This window comes from Magnolia sinica, chromosome 2 (genome assembly GCF_029962835.1).
Source record: "Magnolia sinica isolate HGM2019 chromosome 2, MsV1, whole genome shotgun sequence".
NCBI classification, from domain to species: domain Eukaryota; kingdom Viridiplantae; phylum Streptophyta; class Magnoliopsida; order Magnoliales; family Magnoliaceae; genus Magnolia; species Magnolia sinica.
The window spans coordinates 28120795-28145385 of NC_080574.1; the positions used below are offsets into that span (position 1 = coordinate 28120795).

At 38.5% G+C, this 24591-nt stretch overlaps 1 protein-coding gene across 3 annotated transcripts; it reads right to left on the reverse strand.

Moving 5' to 3' along the window:
• Nucleotides 1–98: 98 nt before the first annotated feature.
• On the reverse strand, nucleotides 99–24097 carry LOC131236816 (myosin-1-like). Of its 3 annotated transcripts, none has more exons than XM_058234278.1 (23): nucleotides 23393–24097; nucleotides 22705–23231; nucleotides 21375–21476; nucleotides 21138–21281; nucleotides 20888–21038; nucleotides 20748–20775; nucleotides 19351–19516; nucleotides 19097–19157; nucleotides 18775–18876; nucleotides 12252–12355; nucleotides 11985–12123; nucleotides 10355–10473; nucleotides 10120–10272; nucleotides 9953–10042; nucleotides 8845–8922; nucleotides 4834–4992; nucleotides 4542–4745; nucleotides 3372–3577; nucleotides 2533–2668; nucleotides 1695–1824; nucleotides 1463–1609; nucleotides 1173–1252; nucleotides 99–1014 (listed from the first exon to the last, which is right to left on the reverse strand). In XM_058234278.1, exons 2-23 carry the CDS (start codon nucleotides 23125–23127, stop codon nucleotides 325–327), a joined length of 3612 nt encoding a protein of 1203 aa, XP_058090261.1. In that variant the 5' UTR covers nucleotides 23128–23231; nucleotides 23393–24097; the 3' UTR covers nucleotides 99–324. The 3 variants fall into 3 exon arrangements, with proteins under 3 accessions (XP_058090261.1, XP_058090259.1, XP_058090260.1); XM_058234276.1 differs by adding an exon at nucleotides 18948–18961 and having other exon boundaries at nucleotides 18775–18859; nucleotides 19094–19157; nucleotides 22705–24097; XM_058234277.1 differs by having other exon boundaries at nucleotides 22705–24097.
• Between the last annotated feature and the right edge of the window lie 494 nt (nucleotides 24098–24591).

Below are 24591 nucleotides of genomic sequence, written 5' to 3' on the forward strand. Positions count from 1 at the left end.
TCCATCTGATATCGCAATCTGAATTTCGGCCTGCGAATGCATCAGCTAAAAATAAAATATCATAAATGGTACACCAGAAGAACAGTACCAATCATAGGTGGGTGCCACTGTCCAATTTGAGTATTGCATGATACTTCTTAAACATTCTGTAAACAACGAATTTGATGAATATACAAAGGGAAAGTAATATAACAAGATGCACCAAAAAATTTGATTTTCAGCGGCCACAATAGAATATGAATTTTTCTCTTCAACCAACTCATTCTATCAACATATATAAACTTAATTAGAGATGGTTATTATATAAAAATAAGCAAACAATAATTACATCCTTGTGCTGTTTCTCCTTCCCCACCACTTCTTTCTCACTTTGTCTGCGATTCCATCATCACTTCCCAGCTTCTGAAGAATCACCTTTGTCTCCCGTAGCCGCAAATTGTAATCCTTCTTCCATGCCTCGAATAACTGCTTCAACCTCCTCAGCTCCTGGTCTGGATTCAAGCTCGCCTCTGCCTGGCCCGATTTCACCTCCACCAAGAACTTGGCGTCGTCGCTGAACACCTGAGTTCGTTGCTCAAACTCCTGCGCCAGCCGGCTGATAACGCTTAGGCCTGCGCTCATTTCCCTGTCGATCACCCGTGGTCCTGACCTCACACCATTAGTCTCTTGGCTGTTCATTCGGGTGTGATTGCCACTGGCATCCCAGCTGTAGTCCTTCTCATCACTCATGTGGACAGACGTATCGGATTTCCTTTCTGCATCATCCAGGGCAAGGCTCTTCTTGGCAATAGAAAGACTAGACTGCAGGGAACTCATCTGTTTCTGCCACACCTCTTCCATGGACTTCATCTTCAGCTCATACTCCGACCACCGGCTCTCATACTGTTGGAGTCTTTGGTGGAGTATGTCATTCTCTTCTTCTTTCTGCCTTAATGATGCCTCGGCTTTTAGGACTCTCCGCTGTAGTTCCGCTAGAATGGATGACTTCACCAGCACCTCACCAGTCTCAGATCCCTGGTTTGCCCATTTGGACAGACTTAGTATCTCGTGTTCAAGTGTGGAGGAGTAGTTTAAATAGAGAACAGGATATATCATTCATTACAGCGCCAGAAAGCTGACGACAAGAAAATGCATCTTTACTGGGGAAAAAAATGGTTAGAGATGTAAAATACCTTCTCCCCTTCAATTTTCTTCGTTGCATTCAGTAAAACTACGTCTCCTGAACACCTTCTAACAAGCCAGCCACGAATAACTGTAAAACAAATAGAGTCTAGATCATCAGTTATATCAATTTTTATGAACTCGTACTCAACCCACAAAATAGATTTCTGCTTTCGAGTTTGACTAGGCAAGTCAACAAAAACTTGTCAATTCGACAAGAAAACAGACAAGCAGATCATGGGCTTGGGTATCTTCCAATTTGATTACAGAAATCTGAACATTCAGAGACTCAAAATCTTACCAGATTGTATCACTACAGATGCCCTGCGAACATTTACGAAATCTTTCCTAATAACCTTGCTCTTAATATGCTTCTGTATAACCACAGCAGCTCTGTACATCCGTACGAGGAGTGCAAACTCCCGTCTCGTTTTCTCACCCCGAACGACTGCAAGAACATGGTTAGGAAGTAGGGTCAGAGAACTTCTCAAGAACTTGGCAATCTATAAGTAAAGAGACGAGAAATGTAATACATGATTGCAGCGTGGCAATTCCTGTCCTAAGCTCCCTGAGATAAGAACGAGCCTGGTGACCTCTGAAACAGCTCTGAACCCTTAAAATGCCATGGAGGGTACGGTTTCTTGTATCTTCGAGCACGCCAATCTACAGATTGAAATAGCTTCACAAAGGTCAATAACAAGACAAATAGTCGATGTGTTCCTTGTAACTAGGACCAAGTATATATGAAGAACATATTCCAGCATCTGCCGTTACAAACTCATAATGGCTCACAGGACGGCAACTAAATCTTTGTTGCCATAAATTGCGAGAAGGGAGAACAGGCTAGGAAGTAGATTTTTTTTATTATTTTTTTTTTTTTTTGAGACAGAGATAACTGCAATTTATTGAAAGGCTAGGGGGTAGAATTGGGAACAAAGATAGAAAATAAACTATTTCCTGATCTGAAGAGCCCAGGAATGATGACAATCTGAAGAGAGTGACACCCTATGTAGAAGAGCTCTAAATCTAGCTGTCAGAATTCGCACACATTCATTTTGTCAGCTTCCAAAATGTGACGAAATGAATGGAGAGGCTGAAGTGAACTACCTATCAAGGGGCACCCACAAGGTTTTCTTTATCTAGATTCTAAACCACAAAAATACAGCTACAGAATTTTCAGGAAATAACCAGAAATTTTGAGAACCAACATGTAACAGCAAGAAAGGGCAGAAAATAAAAGTAAAACACTTTTCTAACCCTAGGAATCACGAGACTCAAAAGAGGGAGTTTGTTGATACCAGTGCCTGATCTTACCTTTCCGGTGTCATTGCAATTAATGTATTGTGAATAACCCAGAAGCAGTGGTCTTACCTGTCCAGTTCGGAAGAACAATTTCGTATAGCCGACTTGATACAGCTCTGGTAAAATATTGAACTGGTGGAGAATTGCAACTGAAACACTGAGTGGATCTTGAGATGCAACATGCTCCAGAAGAAGAAATCCATACCTAATGAGATTGTCAGAGGTATGAGAAATGGATTTTTTTAAAAATCGGGCCTTGAAACAACAGAAAATTTAAGGGCCTGTTTGGTTGGGATGTATTACAGGGGAATTGCAGTGTATTTTGCAATTTTAAGCATTTATTACATGCTACAGGAATTTGTGATGGAAGGGATGCTGCATTACATTGACAGCAGCAACTTTTAGATATGGAAAAGGAGATGGACTCTGTGGGTCCCACCATAATGTATATGTTTTATCCATGCTGTCCATTCATTTGGCCAGATCATTCTAGGGTATGCCTCCAAAAATGAGGCAGATTCAAAGATCAAGTGGACCACACTATGGGAAGAACATTTAAATGATTAGCATTCAATCTCCGGTATTTATGTAGTGTGGTCCACTTGATCTTTGAATCAGCCTCATTTATGGGCTCATGCCTAAAATGACCTGTACTAATGAATGGATGGAGTGGATATAACACATCATGCTGGGGCCTACCAAGCTTTGGCCTTGAATTATCATGAAATCTCATCCAGGGCAACTCCTCTTCACTTTCAAAGCATGCAGTGTTGTTTGATGTATGCATTTAATGCTGATTTGAGAGAAATTACATGAAAATACATGTAATTACATCAAAGCAAACAGGCCCTAAAGGGGGGGGGGGGGGGGGGGGGGGGAAGGGAACTATAGCAAATTGATTTCTTTACCTTCTTGCAAACTTTTGGTGTGACATCCTTGTAGGATAGCCAGACCTAGATATGCGAACCACCTCAAGGACTCCACAACACCGCAGCTGCTGCAATACAAGTCCTTGCTCGTAGAGGCCAGGAAGTTGCAAGTTGTTCGGCTTGATACAACGTATGAAGTGTGGTGTTGTGTTCTCCAGACGTTGCATCAATTGGAATAATTGACTCTATACATCAAAAATTAGAAAAGGTTATGACAGGTGAATGTAAAAATTAATCATTCCGACAAAGATTATTGTTAATGACAGATTCATGAAACTCATAGATATACAGTTGTAGTTTTTATTGATTAATGCTTGTATTCCAGTTTTAATTGTTTGGCAATAATACTGCCGTGGAGTAGTCTTGTGAGGTTGCAACTTGATAATCATATTCAAATCTTCAGAGCTAAGTCAATCTTTCTTTCTTTCCTACTTTTTTTTAAATATGGAAGCATTTCAGTCCTTGATAGGACTTCTAGTTGGCCCCTATCTTCTTGTTGGCCACTTAAGTATGTAGCAAAGTCGTCCCAATTTGTTTTCTTGTGTCCATACATTTATTAATTCCAATGACCTGCTGGCATACAGCATACCGGAGCAGGACCAACCTCTCAGAATCATAAAATGTCCACTTAAATCCAATTTCCCTAACCATTGCTCAAAATGACCTCTAATTCATTGCTCTAACCAGCTGCAGTAATTAAAAATAAATAATAATAATAATAATAATAATAATTAATAAATAAATAATTACAGAACTAATGCAACAACTCTCCCTTTCAAATAAGAAATGGTACTTTCAATCTCCACATTGATACTAGTTCATGGAATTCAATCTCCTGAGAATATTTTTTTTATATGCATATACTAGTTCGTACATTTCAACCATAGCACTCAGATGATGTCACCACCAAGGTTTCCAATCATCATCCCAACAGCTAAAAACCAGGTCACAAGACGCTTTTTTGACAATACCAAATCAGTTTCCATATTCATAGAGTGCACATGTAAACATCAAAGCCATATGTATGGTATCTTATGTTCTCTAGAGGAAGTGAATCATGCTCATCTTTCTTAAATTGATTCTGTTGCATAGTTCCCACTGAGGCCTTGCCACATTAAAAGCAATGCTGGAAACTTGAAGTGCATTTACCTTAAATTTTGTTGCGACACTTAGCTTTTGAGAGTCCGCTGCACTGGATCTATATAAATGGCCCACATGGTTCTCAGATTGAGTAAGCATATTCGATGCAAATACCTGAGGAAGTGGGCACGTGCACGAAGAAAGAAGTTGAATAGAGTCTAAGTGCAACAGGTCCCTGTTCTTCTCCAAAAACCCACTCGTGTCATATGTAACCTGAGTAAAAAACCAAGTAAATCATTAAACTGCACGCAGTCACAATAATGAGGGGGGAAAACACTTCATTAAGGATCTCAGTGGCAACCTCCCCCGCATAATGGAAGACACAGAAAGCTCTTCCTCTTTCTCCCCTGAAGCAAGAATTGGAATTCAGGTGCTGCTTAAGCTTGTTGGCAAATGTCAAATCGGTACCATTTGGAAATGTAGACTCCTCATCCAACAGAGATAACAAGCCCAATGGTTTCTGCATGAAAGATGAGGACATATCAAGGCAGTGAAAGTTGTATTTCATAGCAAAAAATCATGAATTGCAAAACACAACCACTCTTTGCTTGCAGAAGATAAAAATCACCACAAGCCGAGCTCAAAAAGAAAAGGATAAAACAAGAAAAAAGAAAAAAAAAAACCCTAGTGAAACAAGGAAACATTTTCTGTAGAAAGGACTCAAGAGTAGTATGGCTTGCTTTAACAAGCATCATAAACAAATAGAAAGAACAAAAGGATGTCTAGTTGAGTTCCCAGAAGGGGTATCTATTAATTCTCTATTGAAACTAAGACACTCTTCTTCCTAGGGGTGTAATGGTCGGCTGCTTTCTCAGCAGCCGTGCTATGTTTTTTGCTTTTCTCTGTTAATGAAGCTCTTCATCTTTCAAAAAAAAAAAACTAAGACACTCAAACATTCAGCAGTTTGATTACTGACCATGTTAAGGGACAAGTTTATGAGTCATGTTAGCATTCTAGGTAAAGAGGACATGGCCACCTTAGGTTTTTCGCCAGGCCCATTCATATTGACATGGACATGTACCAACAAACATTTTCTACAAAAAGGACTCACAAGCAGTATGGCTTGCTTTAACAAGCATCATAAACAAATAGAAAGCACCCCAAATAAATAAATAAATAAATAAAGTCTACTTTTGAGTTCTCAGAAGGAGTTTCTGTTGGTTCTCTATTGAAACTTGCATACTCTCAAACATTCAGTAGCTTGATTACTGACCATGTTAAGGGAAGTTACATTGTCACTCTATAAGTCATCTTAGCATTCTAGGCAAAGACGATACTCTCAAACATTCAGTAGCTTGATTACTGCTGGTTTTTCACCATATTCATTCACATTGACATGGAGGTGTATCAACATGACAAGATTGCTATAGGTTTTCTTACAAGTAGTATGAGCAAAACCAGCAGCAGGGACATACAGCCAGATCCGGTGTATACATTGGACCTCCAAAAACCAAAAAAAAAAAAAGGTCCAGCCGGCCCGCCTTTTTGCTCAAAAAATGCATAAAAACATTTTGAATCTGCACTAGGGCAGCATTCCTTGATAGATCATCAAAAAATGGTCCATAATGAGTGGATCTCAAGGATTAAAAACCACCAATTCAGAAGAAATCTGAGAAATTGACGATTTGGGGCCATTTTTCAGAAAAAATGGTATAATCCATTAAAAAAATTCCAAACGAATCCGAAAAATTATGAAAAAAAATACTTATAATTCCTCCCATGTGTAGCCACACTTGGTGGTGTGGATCTCGACCCAAATTGATCCATATGGGGCTGTATGGCTAACGCTAGTGTCTATACAGCTGACGTTAGCAGTCCCCTACGTCAAAAATCCTTCGAGCTTCAATCCTCCTTGTGTATAGATCCTCAATCTAACGTAGAACCAGTGTTCGAAATATCGGTATCGTATTACATATCGCATCCTTGGGATACGGATACATATCGGTTATCGCATGGGATATGTCGTTTGTATCGGGTAATTTATCGCAATTTTTTGGGAAACATGGGGAAACATTGGGAAAATGGTTGAATTTTTTAATGTAACTTCAGGGATTGTTAAAAAAGACCTTAATACACTCTTTTAAATCATAACATCTCAAAAAAGAAGTGCACATGGTAGGTTTCCCTTGTATGGGGTCCTATGCTATGCGTTATCTGATTGGACTAATGCAACTATATTCAAATTGATTGCATAACATTTAGAGTGTGCATGTTAATTATCTCCTCAAACACTCCTAAATACTTTGAAATTAGTCTCAATTGATAGTTGGTTGAAGGGAAATCTCGAAAAAAATTAATATTTTAATAATTTTTATTAATTTTTAATTAAAAATGATTTTTATTCTTATTCTCCGAAAATTGACAAGGACTTAACAAATCAATAGATCAACCCTCATACATGCTTGATTTCATGTTTGGAGTGCAACATGCAATTTGAGAGAAATTGGGGAAACTTCGAATTTTCCCCAAAGCCAACCACCTACACTAAAATTTCTAAATTAGAGTGTATGTGATGATTATTTTAACAAATACTTCGAAATTAGTCTCAATTGATAGCTGGTTGAAGGAAAATTTTGAAAAAAACATGGGAAACATGATGAACCAATGGATATCAAAATCAAAGCTCCAACTTCATGGTTTTTCATGCAAAACACGAAGAACCAATGGATTTGTAACCATTTGACACTAATTTAACATAAGTTCAACAACAACAAAAATGTATCGGAAATTGAAAATGCTCACCGGATCAAATATGTGGGATATATCATCACTACCTATGCGTTTCGTATCGCATAAGTGGGGTACAAGATATACCGTGGGATATATCGGCCGATATCGTTGATATTTAAAACATTGCGTAGAACTAATCAAACAAAGCTCTGGCACCAAATAGTTTTTGTAGAAGTTGTAGAGAGAGAGAGAGAGAGAGAGAGAGAGATGAGAGAGGAGGAAAAGTTGAGAGAGCTCAAAACATGAGCCGTCTCTTTTTATTATTCTATTTATATGTAGGGTTTCCCCTATTTACAAGTTACATCATAATCCCCTAATAAATATAAAATTAGACATAAGACTCTACTTTGCATATTTACAGCTAAACCCCTACATAACAAATAATGTTCCAACAATCGCCATCTTAGGTTTTTCACCATGTTCATTCACATTGACATGGACATGTATCAACATGGCAAGACTGTTATAGGTTTTCTTACAAGTTCCTTAACTGAATTAGATTTTCTCTACCTCTTTCCACATTTTTGGGTATTTTTACATTAGAAGTTATATGCTGATGTAGAACCAGTAAAGGACAACACAGTGGGGGGCCAGGATTGCACAAATTCAAGCCGAAGGGGGCCCGACTGGGCAAAAATGGCCTAAACACACACTATAGTTTCCGAGGGCCAAAACTTTGCAACAAGTTATCCGTTTCGCATGTATAAGATACCATTGGAAAGTTATCATCCAGCCCTACGCCGTAGCCAATAAGGTTCATTGGCCCCCAAATGGCTTCACAAAATTCAATCATTTTAGGAGTTAAATTAGGGTTTTAAGTTAAAACTTATTATTTTTAGCAAGTTTTGTTTTTTTTTTTCTATTTTGAAGGTTTTAAGAGTCCGATTATGGTCCAGAGTCTTTGTTTTAATCATCTAAGAGTTGTTTACAAGTTTTAGTAGGATTAAACATTTTTTTACTATTTTTTTGGTATTTTTTTCTATTTTCGGAAAGTTTTCTATTTCGAGTCAAATTAGGGCCTAGGGTTTCTTTTGCTTATAAAAGGCCATCAAATATGTTGTAAACACTTTTCATCAATAATATCAATTTCATCTCTTGTTTTTAGAGACTCCTCTCTCCTTGTGGATTCAAAGCTATTTTCGAGAAGATGAAGGTGATCTCCTCTTCATCCAATCACCCGCTACATTATACTTTCGCTATCATAATATATCTATATAAACATGTCAGTGTATTGGGTACCCTTGAAGTTTCCATGTCAACCAACTTGTGCTTTTGTTTGACATGGGCATGCTGATTTATCTCTAATTATAGAGCAGGCATGCCAAAAACCAAGAGCAATTGGCAAATATTCAGCAATATGGGCTTGGTTTTAAGAAATATTCAACCTTAGTTGAACTGTTTAAATTTCTAATATATCCCAGAGCACCATAATTCAATATCATTCAGTATGAGATGATATCTAACAAAGCCTTCAAATATTCAATGAAAATGTTGAAATTCAAGTAACAGAGAAACCAATATAGGTTCGTAACCGAAAAAAAAAAGAAAAAAAGATGGAGTTAAAAATTGATGAGATGCATACTTTCTCAAAAAGATTTAGGCAATCTTGGTTGTCTTCAAAGTCAACTTTTGCCCAGTCTATGCCATCTTGGATGTATTCCTGAGGAAAAAAGCACGATGGTGTGGCAAAATTACAAGGAAGAAAATGAACCACCAATCCAGTTCTAAGAAATAGACAATACGGTTTCTCCCTTGCAAGAGCAAAGGTAAGCCTTAAAGTGGACATCAATACATTACATACACAATCCCAACTCACAAATTTTTGCAGCATGAATTCACAGTCATCCCAAACTAGTTGCCATTGGCATAGACAGAGAAAGCCTCATCACATATTTTGGTCTATGTATACATTAGATGACTACAGTTGTGATGAACACAGAGGAGACAAACCATGACCACAGCAACACCAGCGAAAGTAAATGATGAAAAAACATTCCTCATGCAACTACTTTCACCACAGTTAGGTCTTGTAGACATCATATGTAGAGCCCCAAATTATTACAGAAAGAACAATGAAACCAAAAACTGATGCTGCAAGGCAAAGTCAGAATTAAGCAGAAATAACCCATGGGACTAAATTAGAAAAGGAGAAGGTATTTGTGGTGGATGAGTAGTGGGCTTAGGTTTCTTGCTCTTGTTCGCACAATTCACAACTACCAGAAATGCATTAGTGCCATTAATTAAGTGCAATGTTCATGAAAATGGAAATTTTATGGACCCTAAAACTGTTCGACTTTCGGATCTTTCTTTTTCTTTTTTTTTGAAAAATAACTTTTTTTAATGGCTACTTCCAAAAAATGTTTTTTTTCCCAGGATTATAAAGCAAATCAGAAAAAATCAGGAAAAAAAAAAAAAGTTTTACTTAATCCTCAATATGACTCTATTAACTCCACCTAACTGGCATATGGTTCAGACGAAAGCCATAGGGTCATGGTGTTGCAATTAGCTTCAAGAAATGACAACTTTGCTCCAATAAACCATGAATAAATCACAAATGATGCAAGACCCAGTGTTAAAGCAGATAAAGTCTCGACTGAAGTTCCTGATGCAGATAAAATTCCAAGAATCCTTGCAATTAAATAATGAAGTATCAATTGCAAGTAACATGATGAATAAGCCATGATAACTACCTCCTGTTCCAACTTGAATAAATGGCGATTAAAATGTTGCTGCAGCCTCTCATTCGCATAATTTATGCAAAACTGTTCAAAACTATTTTTCTGCAAAAGGCAGCCATATTATGAAAATGTGCACAAAAGAAATTGAAAAACACAACTACAAATGATCACTAACATACATCAAATGATTCAAAACCATAGATGTCAAGAATGCTGATGGATCGGCCTGTTCGTCGCTTGCCTACTTCCAAAGACTTGTTGATCTGTTCTACCAGCCACTCAAACAAACTAGCATAGAGCGATTTTGCCAATGCATCCCTTGTGTCAATGGCCTAGAGAAGGGAAATCAGTTAGAATTTTGTCATTGATAGAAAAATCTATAATACAGAACCTAGTTGAAAGAAATCTCACAACCTGTGATAGTGTAAGCTTTTGAACAATATTATCATTTCCAACTCTCATTTTGCGAATTGACAAAGCTAACTTTAGCTCCCTAACATCGCATCCAATCAATCTGGCAACATTGTTTGCAGCTGAAAAAAGTAGGTAGTTTCATAGGTTGTAAGAGAACCAAGCTATTATAATAATATAAACATGAACATGAATATTCCGTAGAAAATATGCGGAATATGCATTTGTAAACATGTGCAATGTGCAAACATACACAAATACAAGCGTTGATACTTCCTTTGGTAAATATACATGCAATGCACCTTAGAACTTCACACATGAAGAAGGCAATAACTGTCTAATTGTGTCATCCAACAAAACCCATTTGCTCCATAATCTCTCCCAGTAAACAGTCCAGAACATTGATAAATTTATTTTTAGACTTGCTATATTTTATCACAGTTATAATATGTATTAATAGCAACGCATGCAGGGTAGGAAGATGCTTTATATATTATGCTACTTCATGATCATACTATAATACTTCTACCTTGGCATGCAATTTCTAGTTACGGATGCAGGAAGCCTATGTTACTACAAGAACATCCAATCCAGGAGTAGAAGAATGACCCTCGAAAGATCCTTCCACAATAAAACTAGTGCTAAGTTATATATCCTTTTCTTCTGAATGGTACTAAGCTATCTATCATTGACTAGTTACGTTTTTAAGTTCAAGAAGAAGAAGAAGAAGATTGTCAACTGGCCTCAATTTTTAAGCCTCTCACGAACTTCTCTTCCTCATTCTGGACTATAAACAAGATGGAGTTATGCTCGACTACGCGACTCAGCTTCCAGATCTGAGAAAATTCAACCCTACAGAGAAAATAAAAATAAGAACAGCACCGACATATACTTCCATCCTCAAGGACCACCCACAATCCACACCACAGCCTCCCTCAAGAACATGACAGGAATGCTCAGAGCTGCTAATATAAAAATATAACTTAAAAGGAAAGGCATAAGCATTTTAACTCCATAAGAAGCTATTTAGTTCCATCATGCACACCGAGGCACCAGCCAGAAGAGAAACAGGCCATCATCAAGATATGCAGTAATTCTGCATCAAGATGAGATCCCATGACAACAACTAGTCAACTCAAGATCCAACCTCCATTAAAACTCTGAATCTCTTTAGCGAAAACTATAAACTTCGCCTAGCTTCTTGATAACAAAATGCTCCACCTGCAAGTTGATATATTTGCTTGCATGGTATAGTAGTATCGAACCTAAGCCTCAACACGGCTGCACTTACATCCTCCTAGCTAGGGCACAAGGCTCGTCCTCAATCTTTGGAGTTCAGCTACATCTATGTTTGCCACTGAATCAATGCTGCTTTTCTTTCTTTCAATGAACCAATGGTGATTCCACCATTTCCAATGCAGACAAACCTCGTTCCCGTCGCGAGTTTCCCCACTCAAATAACCCAATTATATTCCAAAGGATTAGGACAAGAATGGCATTATAAACTCATCTCAACAAAAATCTTCAAACAGAAACAGAACCAGGAAAAACATTTAAAACAACACTGAAGAAAGTATCTGATTAGCGTTTCATAATGACAAATTGCTTGTAAGAACGTCAAGAGGGCTTTTACCTTCATCTTCCACTACTTCAACATGGTTTTCATTATCAATCACGGTAAAGGAGATATTACCCATCCACAAAACTGCAGCAAGCATTGCAAATACATTCTCTTGATCCTCTTTGCTGACATGAACAATATCCAAAGCTTCCTGGAAAAGAGTCATTCATAGAACTCAGCATGTATGTCAACATTGTACTCTACAAAGTAAAACTTACAACAACAAAAATGATGTCAGAAATCCATTCATGAGAAATTACTGGCAATAAGATAAAGTACCATCACAACACGAAACCTTTCAGCATCATCGACCCCAGAAATTGAGAAGCAACTGCTCTGTTTCAAATATTTATACTCATCTACGCTCTTCAAATTCAGTTTCTCTGTGTTTCAAAGCAGGGCAGCTAGATGAGTGAAAGTCATGTGAACTATATAAGACGAGGACAAGGAAATTTGTACTGGGTAGAAGAAAATCGCTTCCAAAATGTCAAACTAATCACACAGATTATCTGACTTGCATAATAGAATATTGTTTAAGATGACTAAAAAAGTAAAAGGAAGTAAAGCGGGAGAAGATGGGCAGAAACATTAATCAGCAAAAACTTTTAAATCAAGAGAATCTTAGAGGGCAGGGGCTCATCCTCAACAAAGATAGCAAAGACACAGGAAAGCATTCAAAAGTCTGCGAATCAGAAAGGCTAAGTTCCATACGAAAGAGGTTGACCTACAAAACTAGTCCGGATGCAATCTTGCAAATTAAACGATCAAACTCATTCCACAATGACCAGTTAGCAACATTTGCTGCCTAATCAAAATCAGCAAATAATTGAGGGATCTTCTGAGATGCATGAAGAAGTCCGCTGCAACAGTCTACAGCTTCAATGATCTTAGATTTTGCATTCAATAGTAAAGTTGATGACTTGAACTTCAAGACGAGTTTGTTGCCAACTATAAAAACTGCAATAACTAGAGCGAACTATTCCAAATTTCACAGTACTATCAATGTTCCACTGGATGGAAAAAAAAAAAAAAGAATAAAACAAGGTTATTGTATTTTCTGGTTCTGTTTAACATAATAATCGCATTGAAGCTGGGCCACGTTCCTGCTGAAAACTGGAGTCAAGAATTCCTGCGCACATACTCATCTTTTTTTTTATTAACTAAATTAGGAAAAACAAGATACAGGAAACAGCTGAATGCCTCCACCAAAGTAGCGGTGAAGAAAGCACCTACCACCTCCAAAGAATCATTGTCTAAAATCAGCGCATGTTTTTACAGTTCACTGAACAGGACAGATCATTCAGTTTCTTCAAACCCTGTCCATCTATTTTTTTTTAGGTAAACCCCTGTCCATCTTCAAATATGCCCGTAGGAAATGACACCACTTCTTTCCAGTAAACATGGTCTCCTACAATACCTTTCAGAACCAGAACACCTGACTAACCTGCAGTTGATGAATTTAGTATTGGGTCGATTTGAAGTCTCTGGGATTACCATATAATTTTAACCCATAATGTCTCCCCGAAATCCAAGGGACTAGGAAATCCATACGGAGGTGATGGTAAGATCACCTACCACCTCTAAAAGAATCATTTTCTAAACTCGGCACATGTTTTTGTAGTTCATGGAAGCCGACAAATCATTCAGTTCCCTCAACACCCACATCCATCTTCAAATCACATGTAGGAACTTAAACCATTTTGGTGCATATCTTCCCACCATAAGTACAAGTGATGTGGAAGATATTGTGCCACAATCATCGCCCCCTAACCACTCGAGCCGTCGATAGCATGGTCCGTTGGATAACCAACAACTCTCCCCTATCACCATACACATCCGTTATATCTTCCGCAACAGGCACATCATCTTCATATGCATGGTCTTCATACTTTGGGTCCACTTCAATTTTGGTTCGCATGCGGTCGAGAGTGTCTTCAACATATTCTCCTTCCTCGGCCAAATTTATTTTATTGTGGACTGATGTTCCGGACAATGAAAGGAACAATGTCCCAGTCACTTACACTTAAAGCACATGAAAGGAGTGTTGCTTTGTCCCATCTTGAGTGTCCCTCATCCATAACCATCTCCCCTCGGGTTAAGGCTTGGCTTCATAATTGGACATTGTCCCATCGTCCCTCAGCTTATAAAAGGCCCTATGGTTGACTTATATGGGAAGTTAGCATGCTGCCCCACCGTCAATGACGACCTTGGTGGAGCGCCAAATCGTCTCCCAAGTCCCCAATTTATTCTCCCAGGATTACAATGCAAGTGTATATGCATCAGACATTTTAAATACATCTTTGAAAGACAATTCGTTTCTGATATATGAGTTAAGATTGTTCAGATATCTTTAAATCTTCTGGTCTTCATACTCACAAAACCCTGCCAGTAATGTCAAGGTATGGAACTCCTCGTTGTATTCATTTACCGACTTATTCCTTTGACATGATATTGTGACATCTTTGATAGAGGTCACAAGCGTAAGTCCCGGGCGGGAACTTTCCTTTTTAACTTCTTTTTCATATTTTTTCAAGAATTTATTCTCTCCTTACCTTGACAGATTCGTTTGGCTTGGAAACCATCCCGCTATCCTAACGTGTGGCTAGAAAACTTTACGGCTACTAACTTCACATTCCGATTATCCGCGACTTCCTTATACTCAAACACCTTTTCCACCTTGCTCAACCAATCGATGAAGTCATCAACATGCAACCAGCCATGGAATTTCAGAATTTCTACCTGAATTCAAGGCTTCTCTGTTACGTTCCAAAAATCGAACGATTCGATCATTGATGTCTTCACAAACCGAGGCCGCCCATTATTGGTTAGGACCTTGGTGGAGACCTCCCCCTACATGTCCACGTGCTCCAACTTACGCCTCTGGATTTCCTCCAAGCAGGAGGTCTCCCACTTGATTAGTGAGATCACCTACCATATGCCTAAGTTAATCTACTCGCTCCGTGAGTGTGCAGATCAATTAGATTACTTGCACAAACTCTTCCCATGTCACCCCTCTTGAAGCCATTAAAGGATGATGTAGAGTCGAAAAATCCTCAAAGATGACTCGGGTCTGATACCAAAATGGTAAACCCAGTTATCAAATCAATGAGATCTCAATACCCAAATTGCAAAACAATTTTTTTTTTTTTTTTTAAGTATACCCACAAGAACAATAGAGTAGAGAGGGAGAGAACTTAATTGATACCAACCGTCTCTTACAAAAACTTAATAAAATAAAATAAAAAGACTCACACTTAGAAAAATATCCAAATGCCTAACTCCTACACCACCACCCGTTTTTAAATAAATGAATCTTTAATTCAAATTCCCCAAACTAAGAGATTGATTTTAAATCAATCACAAATTATTTCAAGCCAATCTAAATTTTAATCTTCCTTAATATGATAAAAGCCCAATAAAGCAAATTTAGAAAGTAACTATATGTCTAAAACTAGCCCATAATAGTAAATTACAATCATTGATTTGGGCCCCCAAATCTGTAAATAAGCAGCCCAAAAATTAGCACATGTTGGACTCTACGGTGGGCTATGGCCAATATCTTGTAGGGCCCTACAGTGGGCCTAAGTGGGCCGGGCCATACAGGGGACTTGGATGGGCCGTGGGCCTGCTGCATCACATTGCTTTTGAGAATGCATGTTCTGCTCCCATCCCCTTTTGAACCACAATACCTGAATAACCTACACTTGATGAATTTCCTATTGGGTCATTGCCATAATTTTTAACTAGCAATGTCTCCCAAAAACTCCAAGGGACTAAGCAATTCCCCTTCATCAAAAACCCTCAAATTTTCAACTAATCAATTGAGAGCTTCTTGAGTTCCTTAGTTGCATCATGCATGAACCTTCTACCCAGTTGTTCCTCCCGTTTGGAATCATGCTTCGGACTTGGACTTTCACTCAACATTCTGGCTGTTTATAACTGCTAAAATTGTGAAACATATGCTTTCCTACTCCTGTACCCAAATATGTTGACACTTCCCTACATGCATTCTTCAACTATATCAAGTCCCCTTTGATGTAGTTGTGACCTCAAATCTTTAAGGGCAACCAAAGTTCATACTGTCCATGATCTCTCTGAGCGATTAAACCCACCAGCCTCACAAAGAGAGAGAGAGAGAGAGAGAGAGAGAGATGCAAGGCCTTTATTCCTACACTTAACTCTCTTTTTTTTTCTTATATACTAACTCCTTCATAAACCATTGATTGGTAGATTAGGCATGAACAAATGGAGAAGCCACACTTCCTGGTGTTAGACTTGCATGAGTGGAAACAAGGCAGGTTTCAGTATCCAAACTGCATATGCAGCAATGCCCACAAATTTCAGTGTTTGCTTTGGAACTTGCTGCAAACCATTCATTCAACTGTCTTATCAGATCCACCCGTACTTGATTCAGCTTCACCGGCCATCTCAAGGCACAAACTGATCTCGAAAAGATTTTGGCAAATGCAGTATGTTGCCTCTATAAAACTGCCCTAAATTGAGTCTGCTGCCTAGCACTGGAGAAAGAATTGATTTAGCAACTCTGTATCCTTCCAACATTTGAAAAATATTTTGGAAAGAGACCATTCCTTTTTTAATATTCTATATCATTAGAATCTTATTAGCAGTGGCCACCCAACAAAATGCCTCAACTCAAGAAGGGGCCCAAGTCCCCCATGCTTTTTTCCTGGTGTATCCTTTGTCTCCAACAACCTAGTATGACTGTCTCCAACATGCTATCGATCCTCCAGATTCAAAAAACACTGCCCCTCCAATCTCAGCTGAGTACTTTCCCTCAAGAATGTTCATTTGGCTGCACAAACTGATCTCGAAAAGATTTTGGCAAATAAAGTATGTTGCCTCGATAAAAACTGCCGGCCCAAATTGAGTATGCTGCCTTGCACTGGAGAAAGAATTGATCCAGCAACTCTGCATCCTTCCAACATTTGAAACATATTTTGGAAAGAGACCATTCCTTTTTTTAATATTCTATATCATTAGAATCTTATTGGCGGTGGCTGCCCAACAAAATGCCTCAGCTCGAGAAGGGGCACAAGTCCCTCACACTTTTTTCTGGTGTATCCTTTGTCTCCAATAACCTAGTATGACTGTCTCCAACATGCTATCGATCCTCCAGATTCATAAAGCACTGTCCCTCCAATCTCGGCTGAGTACTTTTCTTCAAGAATGTTCATTCGGCTTTATGTTTCCTTCCCATTGCAACCAAGGTTAAAGAGATTGCCCAGGCATTATCTTCGACCTCATCTATGGGGATCCCACTGTCAAGCATTGGAGGGATTAGGGGCATCGGAGGGATTAGGGCTGTCAATGGGCAAGGCGAAAATCAAATCTTGAAAAGGCCCAGCATGTCAGGTCTGGCCCGAACAGTTCAAAATCCGGGCCGAAGCCAACCAAAGGCCCAGCCTAAGAGAGATCCAGCAAACACAACTCTGTTTGAAGACCTCCAACCTCATCAAGCTCAGAAGTAACTGGCTAATGGCCAACAAGTGATGGTCCAATGAACTATTAAGTTTGCATATGAGGCGTTAATTGGCTTCAGCTTTTAAGATGGGAGTGACCTCAAGATTGCCTCCCATTCTCCAAAATATCACAATAACTTCCATGAAAAAACTCAGAAATATTTCTTTCAAATTCAAATACTGCATGGATGACATCGCAGAGTCACTTCTTTGGGCTACACTCGCCAACCAACGCGTGTTCCCTACATGATCTCTCCCAAAGCTCTTCCAACTGTCCCAACCCCCACACTACATTTAGTGTATCTGACAAAAGCAGATCCTCGTCAAAACCCCATTTGACAACATATGGAGAAAAGTACTTCCAGCACCATTCCTAAGTTTCCAAGTCCTGCAGAAATTATACCTTGTTCCAGTCTTCCTGGAAACCTTCAACATAGAATTTGAATATTTCTCAAGTCAACTTCCTCAGCACTCTTCTATTCTTTAATTTTATTTTATTTTTTCAATTCATGGCAGAGACCCATTCACTAGAAGATTCACTATTAAAACTTCGAGGAAAAACTACAGCGAACAACAACAGAAGCTCCAACCAACCAAAGTTAGTTTTACAGATGGGGAGGCATGCCATCATTCCCCAGCATTTGCAGAGCACACATGAAATCAAGCAAGACTCACTGAGAGATGGATGTGATTGGCAGGAGATAGATGTGTGCCAATGTTGTGTGCATTCCCTAACATCCATCCCCTCCCTCCTTCTCCCTCTTGAATCACTATAATATTTGTGTCTCAAAATTGATAAAGATGTCCATGCCCAAAGTTACATGGCTCCAGAGCACTGAGGATTATTTCCCGTATGACATTTATAAGGAATGAAAAATTTCAACCATAGAATGGATATAGATTTCAAAAGAATCCATTAGACACTTGAGGAACTGAATTGACTACTGAAGATCTTATCACTGCATTTGTTTGCACTTGCTCCTCATTATTCTTTGAAAAGTAGGAGACATCTCATTAATTATAGGTAATGCCATCATCGTACTGCATCACATTTTCAACTCTAGCATGCATAGGAGTTGTTATTAGTAGGTTTTTAAGAGATGTATTTTACAACACTGAAATACTATTCGTAAACAAATCCTATGATGCAAACGCTTTCCACAGTTTTTAAGGGAAACAAGTTGGTTATTACGAAACTAAAACAGATAATAATTCCAGATTTTGATACGAAGACCTGCAAATGTACAACAAAATTTTCAAATCACCGCCTATGGTGTCTAGAAATTCATAAAATGACAGACTAGAGAATGGAAATAACATACCTCTAAGAGCAGGAGGAGCTCCAGCACACAGCTGATAAAATATATGATATGATCGTTCACCCTCAGCACATTGGACAACTCTCGACTGCTCATAAGAAAGATGTTTCAATTCAAAACTAGTACAGAACTTAAAACAACAACACAAGCTTAAGAATTAAAGGATGTCGATGTACCTTCTCAAGTAAAACTTCAGAATTTAAGATGAAAGATGGCAGATACAAAACACAAAAGAAGCTGGAATCAGTTTCGACCAAAAAAAAAAAAAAAAATTTGCTCTCAGGTAGATCCTTTCGAATATGGCAGAGTAAAGTGATCTTACAAGTTTGAATCTTGGCACCAGAAATTTTTCCAGTTACACTAAAATGAATTTCAATCAGCTTACCCTGCAAGAGAAAGTAATTGAAACACAGAAACCGAAAAAGGTCAGAAAACTGGAAGATCAAATCCTTTGAAGACCAAGCAACCCCAAAGCTTGGAAAAGGATTTCTAAGAAACATGCATACTTAGCCCCCAAAATAAATTGATCAAGTTGTAGCTGGCTTTTGAGAAATTCACAAGATAGAATATGGGGCTTACAAAACGACTAGAATTGTCATTTCTTGATGTTTTAGCATTGCCAAAGGCTTCCAGTATTGGATTTGTCTGCAAAATTTCATATTCAATTCCGCTACCCCCTCCAAGTGCTGCCAAATACTGCATTGCAATTTTTGCTGTTTCAGTTTTTCCTGCTCCACTTTCGCCGCTGAACAAACAGATAGCAGAGACGGTTGAGAATTCAAGGACTCAAAAGAGAAAACAAAATTGTGTCTTTAACAATTGAAATCAATTCTTCGTTCTTGCCATATGGTGCAAATCAGAGGGTGCCATTAAGTATTCCAACGGACATGGAACTCAAACTAAAAGGACCATTTTCACAAAAACTGTAGAAATTAAATAAGATCACAAGTAAAATCTAAAGAAGCTTGACATGATTCATCAAGAACCAGTACCTATAGTACATAATAGAACCATTCTCCAGCCAAATTTGTACAGCATGTTAACATTTTCGACTGGATACAGTAGTTTCACCAGTATTTATAGTAAGGAACATTTCAATTTGTATATATGCAATTGAGAAAGCAGCCAGTGATGAATGCAACTCTCCAACTTAGTTATCAAGCACTCATCTCTGTACACTGAAAGGTGGCACACATATACAAGATATGGATTATTCACCTATTATACCTTACCATGGATAGAATAAGCACCAAAAAGTACACCACTCAGATGACCCTAGCCATCAATTGGAGGATTTTTGCCTATTTGAAACTGACCGATGGTTGATATTTTCCTGGCTGTCCATTAGTAAGCCTCAAGAGTCCTCCAAACAGTGCCTAGGATCACTCAAACCATTGTGATTCTTAGGTTAAGCCTATCCAGGTTAGGGTCAAGTCGATGAAAGGTCTGGATCTTGCACTATTATAATGCATTATTGGAACGAAAACAGGCAGAGATTGGTAAAAGAAGCCTAAGCAATTAAGCATACTGAAACTAGAAAGGAAACAGATGAAAGTAGCTAGAAATTAACAAGCAACATATCATTTTCCTCTAAATGTATGCTAACTTCTTTTTTTTTGGCCTTCTTGAATATTATATATGTATGCTTAACTTTCCCCAAAAGCAACCAAGGGTACTAGTCTTTCTTTTGAGCTGGTAAGCAGCTCATAAGGTCATTTTTAACATATTATTATGACATACGGCATTAAACAACCAAAAAATATGTGACAATATGCATTCTAAACTACTAAGTACTAACAACTGCTTTTTGACAACAATGAGAAATAATCACATAAATTAAATTACAGATTCACAATTCTTTTTTCTACGTGAAAGGTGACAGAATTCTATTAGACACAATCTTTACTAACCAAATGACGGAACTTCAGTGACTATGTTACTATTTTCAGAACTGAACATAATAGTTTTTAACCAACCTTATAATGATAGACTGATTGACTTCATCTGCCAAAAAAATCCCCAAAACCATAGTCAGTAATGTATTCAACACAGACATTGAGGCTTGCAAACAAACGGTTGAAAATGCATTGCTCTGGATTAAGATGTAGTTAATCACCTCGTATCATTTCACGAATGGCTGTATCTGCTATGGCATACACGTGTGGATTTTCCAAAGATTTCCGCCTGTAAGCTTCAATGTAACCATCTCCATATAGAGGAACTTTCTTAAAAGGGTTGATGGCAACCAACACTGGCCCTGCTTTGGTCTAGGGGGCAAACAGACAAGATGCGCACAAGAACATTAGAAAGAAAGAAAGCTTTTAGAAGCAAATGCATGAGGGCCATTCACAAAAATAAACACTCACATAGATCATATCTTGAGAATATCTATATTGGAGATTGTACAATACTGATGGTTCATTTAAATAACTAAGCTGCATTAGATCGTCGACACCATCAAGGATCTCAGGATTTGCAGATGATAGACTTTCAGCATTCACCTTTAACACCTGAAATAACGATATAGACAATATAGTAGGGAGAAAACAATCAAGTATCAAAGAAAAACACCTTCCCACAGAATTTTAGAGAAAAATGCTTACTTTCCCTTCAGGAAGTAAAATGATGGAATCTTGCCCTGAAGTTGAAAGTATATTTCCCAATACCCAGTCCCCATTTGGAAGCTGAAACCAAGCTCGAAGCTTCTGAAACAATAAACTTCAACATGTTGGTCTTGAAATTAGTAGAAAGTGTGTTGGTAATATCAACACAAAGCATCATTATCCAGGAAAGTTTTGTAAGCATCCAAATAAACATTATTGCATCAGGATCTCGACAAAGGAAGTTTTTAACATTTCTCATGGAAATAGCTGTTAGAAACTATGTGGTTAGTGATATAGCTATATAGGTCCCAAAGGATTAGTCAAGAGAAGGTGAAGTTCTGGTTATCAACAGAGTGATCTTTTCAAGTGAATGACCATGATTGGAAAGAGACAATTATTTGGCAAGGTAGAGTGAATTAACACTATAACAAAGAGCCGTGCAATAATACTGATGGACGAAGTCATGCTGATATATGTAAAAACATATAGAATACTACTGTAATAAGGCCATGACAAATAAAAGTGGACACATCAGAAAGGAACGCATGGGAATTTTTGTGTGTATCCACCACAGCCTCAGTCCCAACAATAGTATGACCACAGTAGCTAGTTCTCTGCAAGTACATGCCGCCAAGAGTGTCATGCTTGGCTATCTTCCCAGTTGAAGAGGAGAAAACGACCAAAAGAAAATCACTCTCCCTTCCCAATTTTACACTTCCAATAGCATTATATTTTTCACCTTGCAGCAAAACATGTATCTGCTTTAGCCCTGCTAAGGCTGCTCTTGCAAGAAGGATTACCTTGCTACTTGCAGGTGCTTGTGCTGGCTTGGCATGGCCATGCATGAACTGTGCCATTCTCTGGTGGGCCCCATCCCGGACATGTGCTGGCCAAAATTCAGGCCTGTCTGCTTACAAGGCACCAAACATGTACGGAAATAAAAGGGTAAATTGGGCAAATTTGGATCTTTCGCCTCATGAACAAATTTGGATCTTTTTTCTTCTTCTTTTTCCTTGGCAAACTTGTGCACCATCATGCTGACACATGCGCCCATGAGTCTGATTCTAATCCTACCCCTATATGCATTTATCTTCTGCTCTTTATCACTAAAAATGTGATACATTAAAGTTCAAAAAGATGTTGGGGTTCAAAAGATGCCTAAGCCAGAATTGAAAATCATGCAACATATAGTAGTTGTTGTTGCGACAGAAATTAATTTGTCGAAAGTTCTGCATGCATAACATTGCAGAGAAGCTTTTAAAAAATGCCAATAACAATCTTAAGTATAGACTGAAGAGCAAAATTAAAACAAAACAGGGGCCACTGGTACCTTCTTCAGACCAAAAGAGGTAGTGTCACTCCACCTTCCATCAGCACTGGATGGCGAGACATGAGTCAACCTTGAAGCACCAGAATCCGAATCTTCATCTCCTTCAGAGGACCTCTCTTCAATAGATGTGATTTTCCTACCATAAGGCGAATCATCATTACCCTGATCCATGTTGCCAACACTATCCTCGCCAGCTAACGCATCATTCTCATGAAGATTGGAAGAAACCCTCTTATCATTATCTGCATTTGGAGCATCAGAATTTTCAACAGGCTGAGAACCCGGTGACCCAATAAACTTAAAATCAACGGGCAGTGACTGTATTGACTGGAGCGAAGGCGGAAGCCGAGATTTCAAGACCGGCGGCCGCTCAGGCATTTTCTTCGCTTGCGGTCCCAACAAAGGCATTTCTGCTGATGCCATGAAATGTGTAGGCTAAGAGAAAATCCCCCCTTTCCGTGAATAGGCTATCGAGCTTTGACAAGGTCCCCACTCCAACTTATCTCTTTGACTTTACAGCGGGGACCCTTGTTTGATAAAATTACAGAAAAAGAGCCTTTCATTCCTCAATCATCGAAAGCAAATGCAACCAAAATAAATAAAATATACAGATCAATGAGTAGTTGTAATCTTGTGATAATCCGAAACTGATGGCAGGATTAGGAGAATTGCTTCGAATCCAATTTACCTCTGATGGAGTGAGGAGAAAAAAACAGGAATAAAAAAAGCCCAGAAATCTGTGCAGTGTCTAGAAATGCCCGAAGATTCGTCGACCTTTCACCTAATCAAATTGACGGCTCCCGATACTCATGAAAAGATCAGTGCTTTGCTTCTCCAATCTCAAATTAATCTTCGCAAGCTGTAGAAATCTTCATCTAAATTCACTGACGGCCTTACGATATCTAACCTCGAAAGCACTCGAAAATCTCACTAAAAAACCCTTCAGAGCTTCAACTGATCGACTTAAAGAACTCGATCTTGAACCCTAAAAATCCAAAAAGGCTTCAAAAGAATATAAGAATCTACGAAATCTCCTTCTTAGAATCAATTCCTGTAAATTCAAGAACGCTGCCAAAAAGCAAAAGGAAAGAATGAAAGAAAGAAATTCGAAAAATGATGCCAAGAATCGATCTAAAACCCTAGAAAATCCTCCGCAAATATGTAAAATAAAAAATCTCCGAAATTTTAAGGGAATTGGGAGGAGATAATGGAGATCGAGGTTTCCGAAATCGATTGTCGAAACCCTAGAAATTTTGGGAGAGTGGAAATTCTGCTTTCTTCTGCAAGAAGACTCGATCTTCGGCGCTTTGAAAGTCTTCAAAGAGCCAAGGGCGAGCAGAGAGAAGAAAGAAGCAGCTTTTCTTTTCTTTTCTTTTTTATCTTCTCTCTTCTTTTTTTAATGGCTGCGGAAAAAGGCGTTTCGTCAGCAGAGGCGTGGGTTTTTTCGAGGGTTTTATATTCCCACCCAAAAAGAAATTTAAAATTAAAAGATGACCAAAATGCCCCTACCTTTTATCTACAATGGCAACGGTATTCATACTTTTTTTAATTTAAAAAGTTTTACAGAAAACTCCCTACTGATTAATGAATTAACATTGTGGGGTCTTCTTCAAGATGGAGAGTACCACCGTTGGATTGCTCAACGGCGGCTTGGATGGGCCCCACTGTGATTTCATGTAAAATCCAGCCTGACCATTAGGTGCATCCTCACGACACTAGGCCCAGCCACAAAAGTCACCTCTATCCGTAGTTAGGTGGTGGCACCGCAGGATTTGAAAGTGTGCACAGGGCAACACTCATCCACTAAATTATTTCCCTGGATATGGTCCACCTGTAATATGAATGGGCCTGATTTTTAGACTGTAGGTATAAATTATGTTGTAGCAT

Coding starts and splice junctions, on each gene's coding strand:
- LOC131236816 (XM_058234278.1), bottom strand. CDS start 23,127: ATGGCATCAGCAGAAATGCCTTTGTTGGGACCGCAAGCGAAGAAAATG. Junction 4,993..8,844: donor GCCTAAATCTTTTTGAGAAA/GTATGCATCTCA, acceptor TCTTTCATGCAG/AAACCATTGGGCTTGTTATC. Junction 1,825..2,532: donor TGTTCTTCCGAACTGGACAG/GTAAGACCACTG, acceptor TTCAATCTGTAG/ATTGGCGTGCTCGAAGATAC.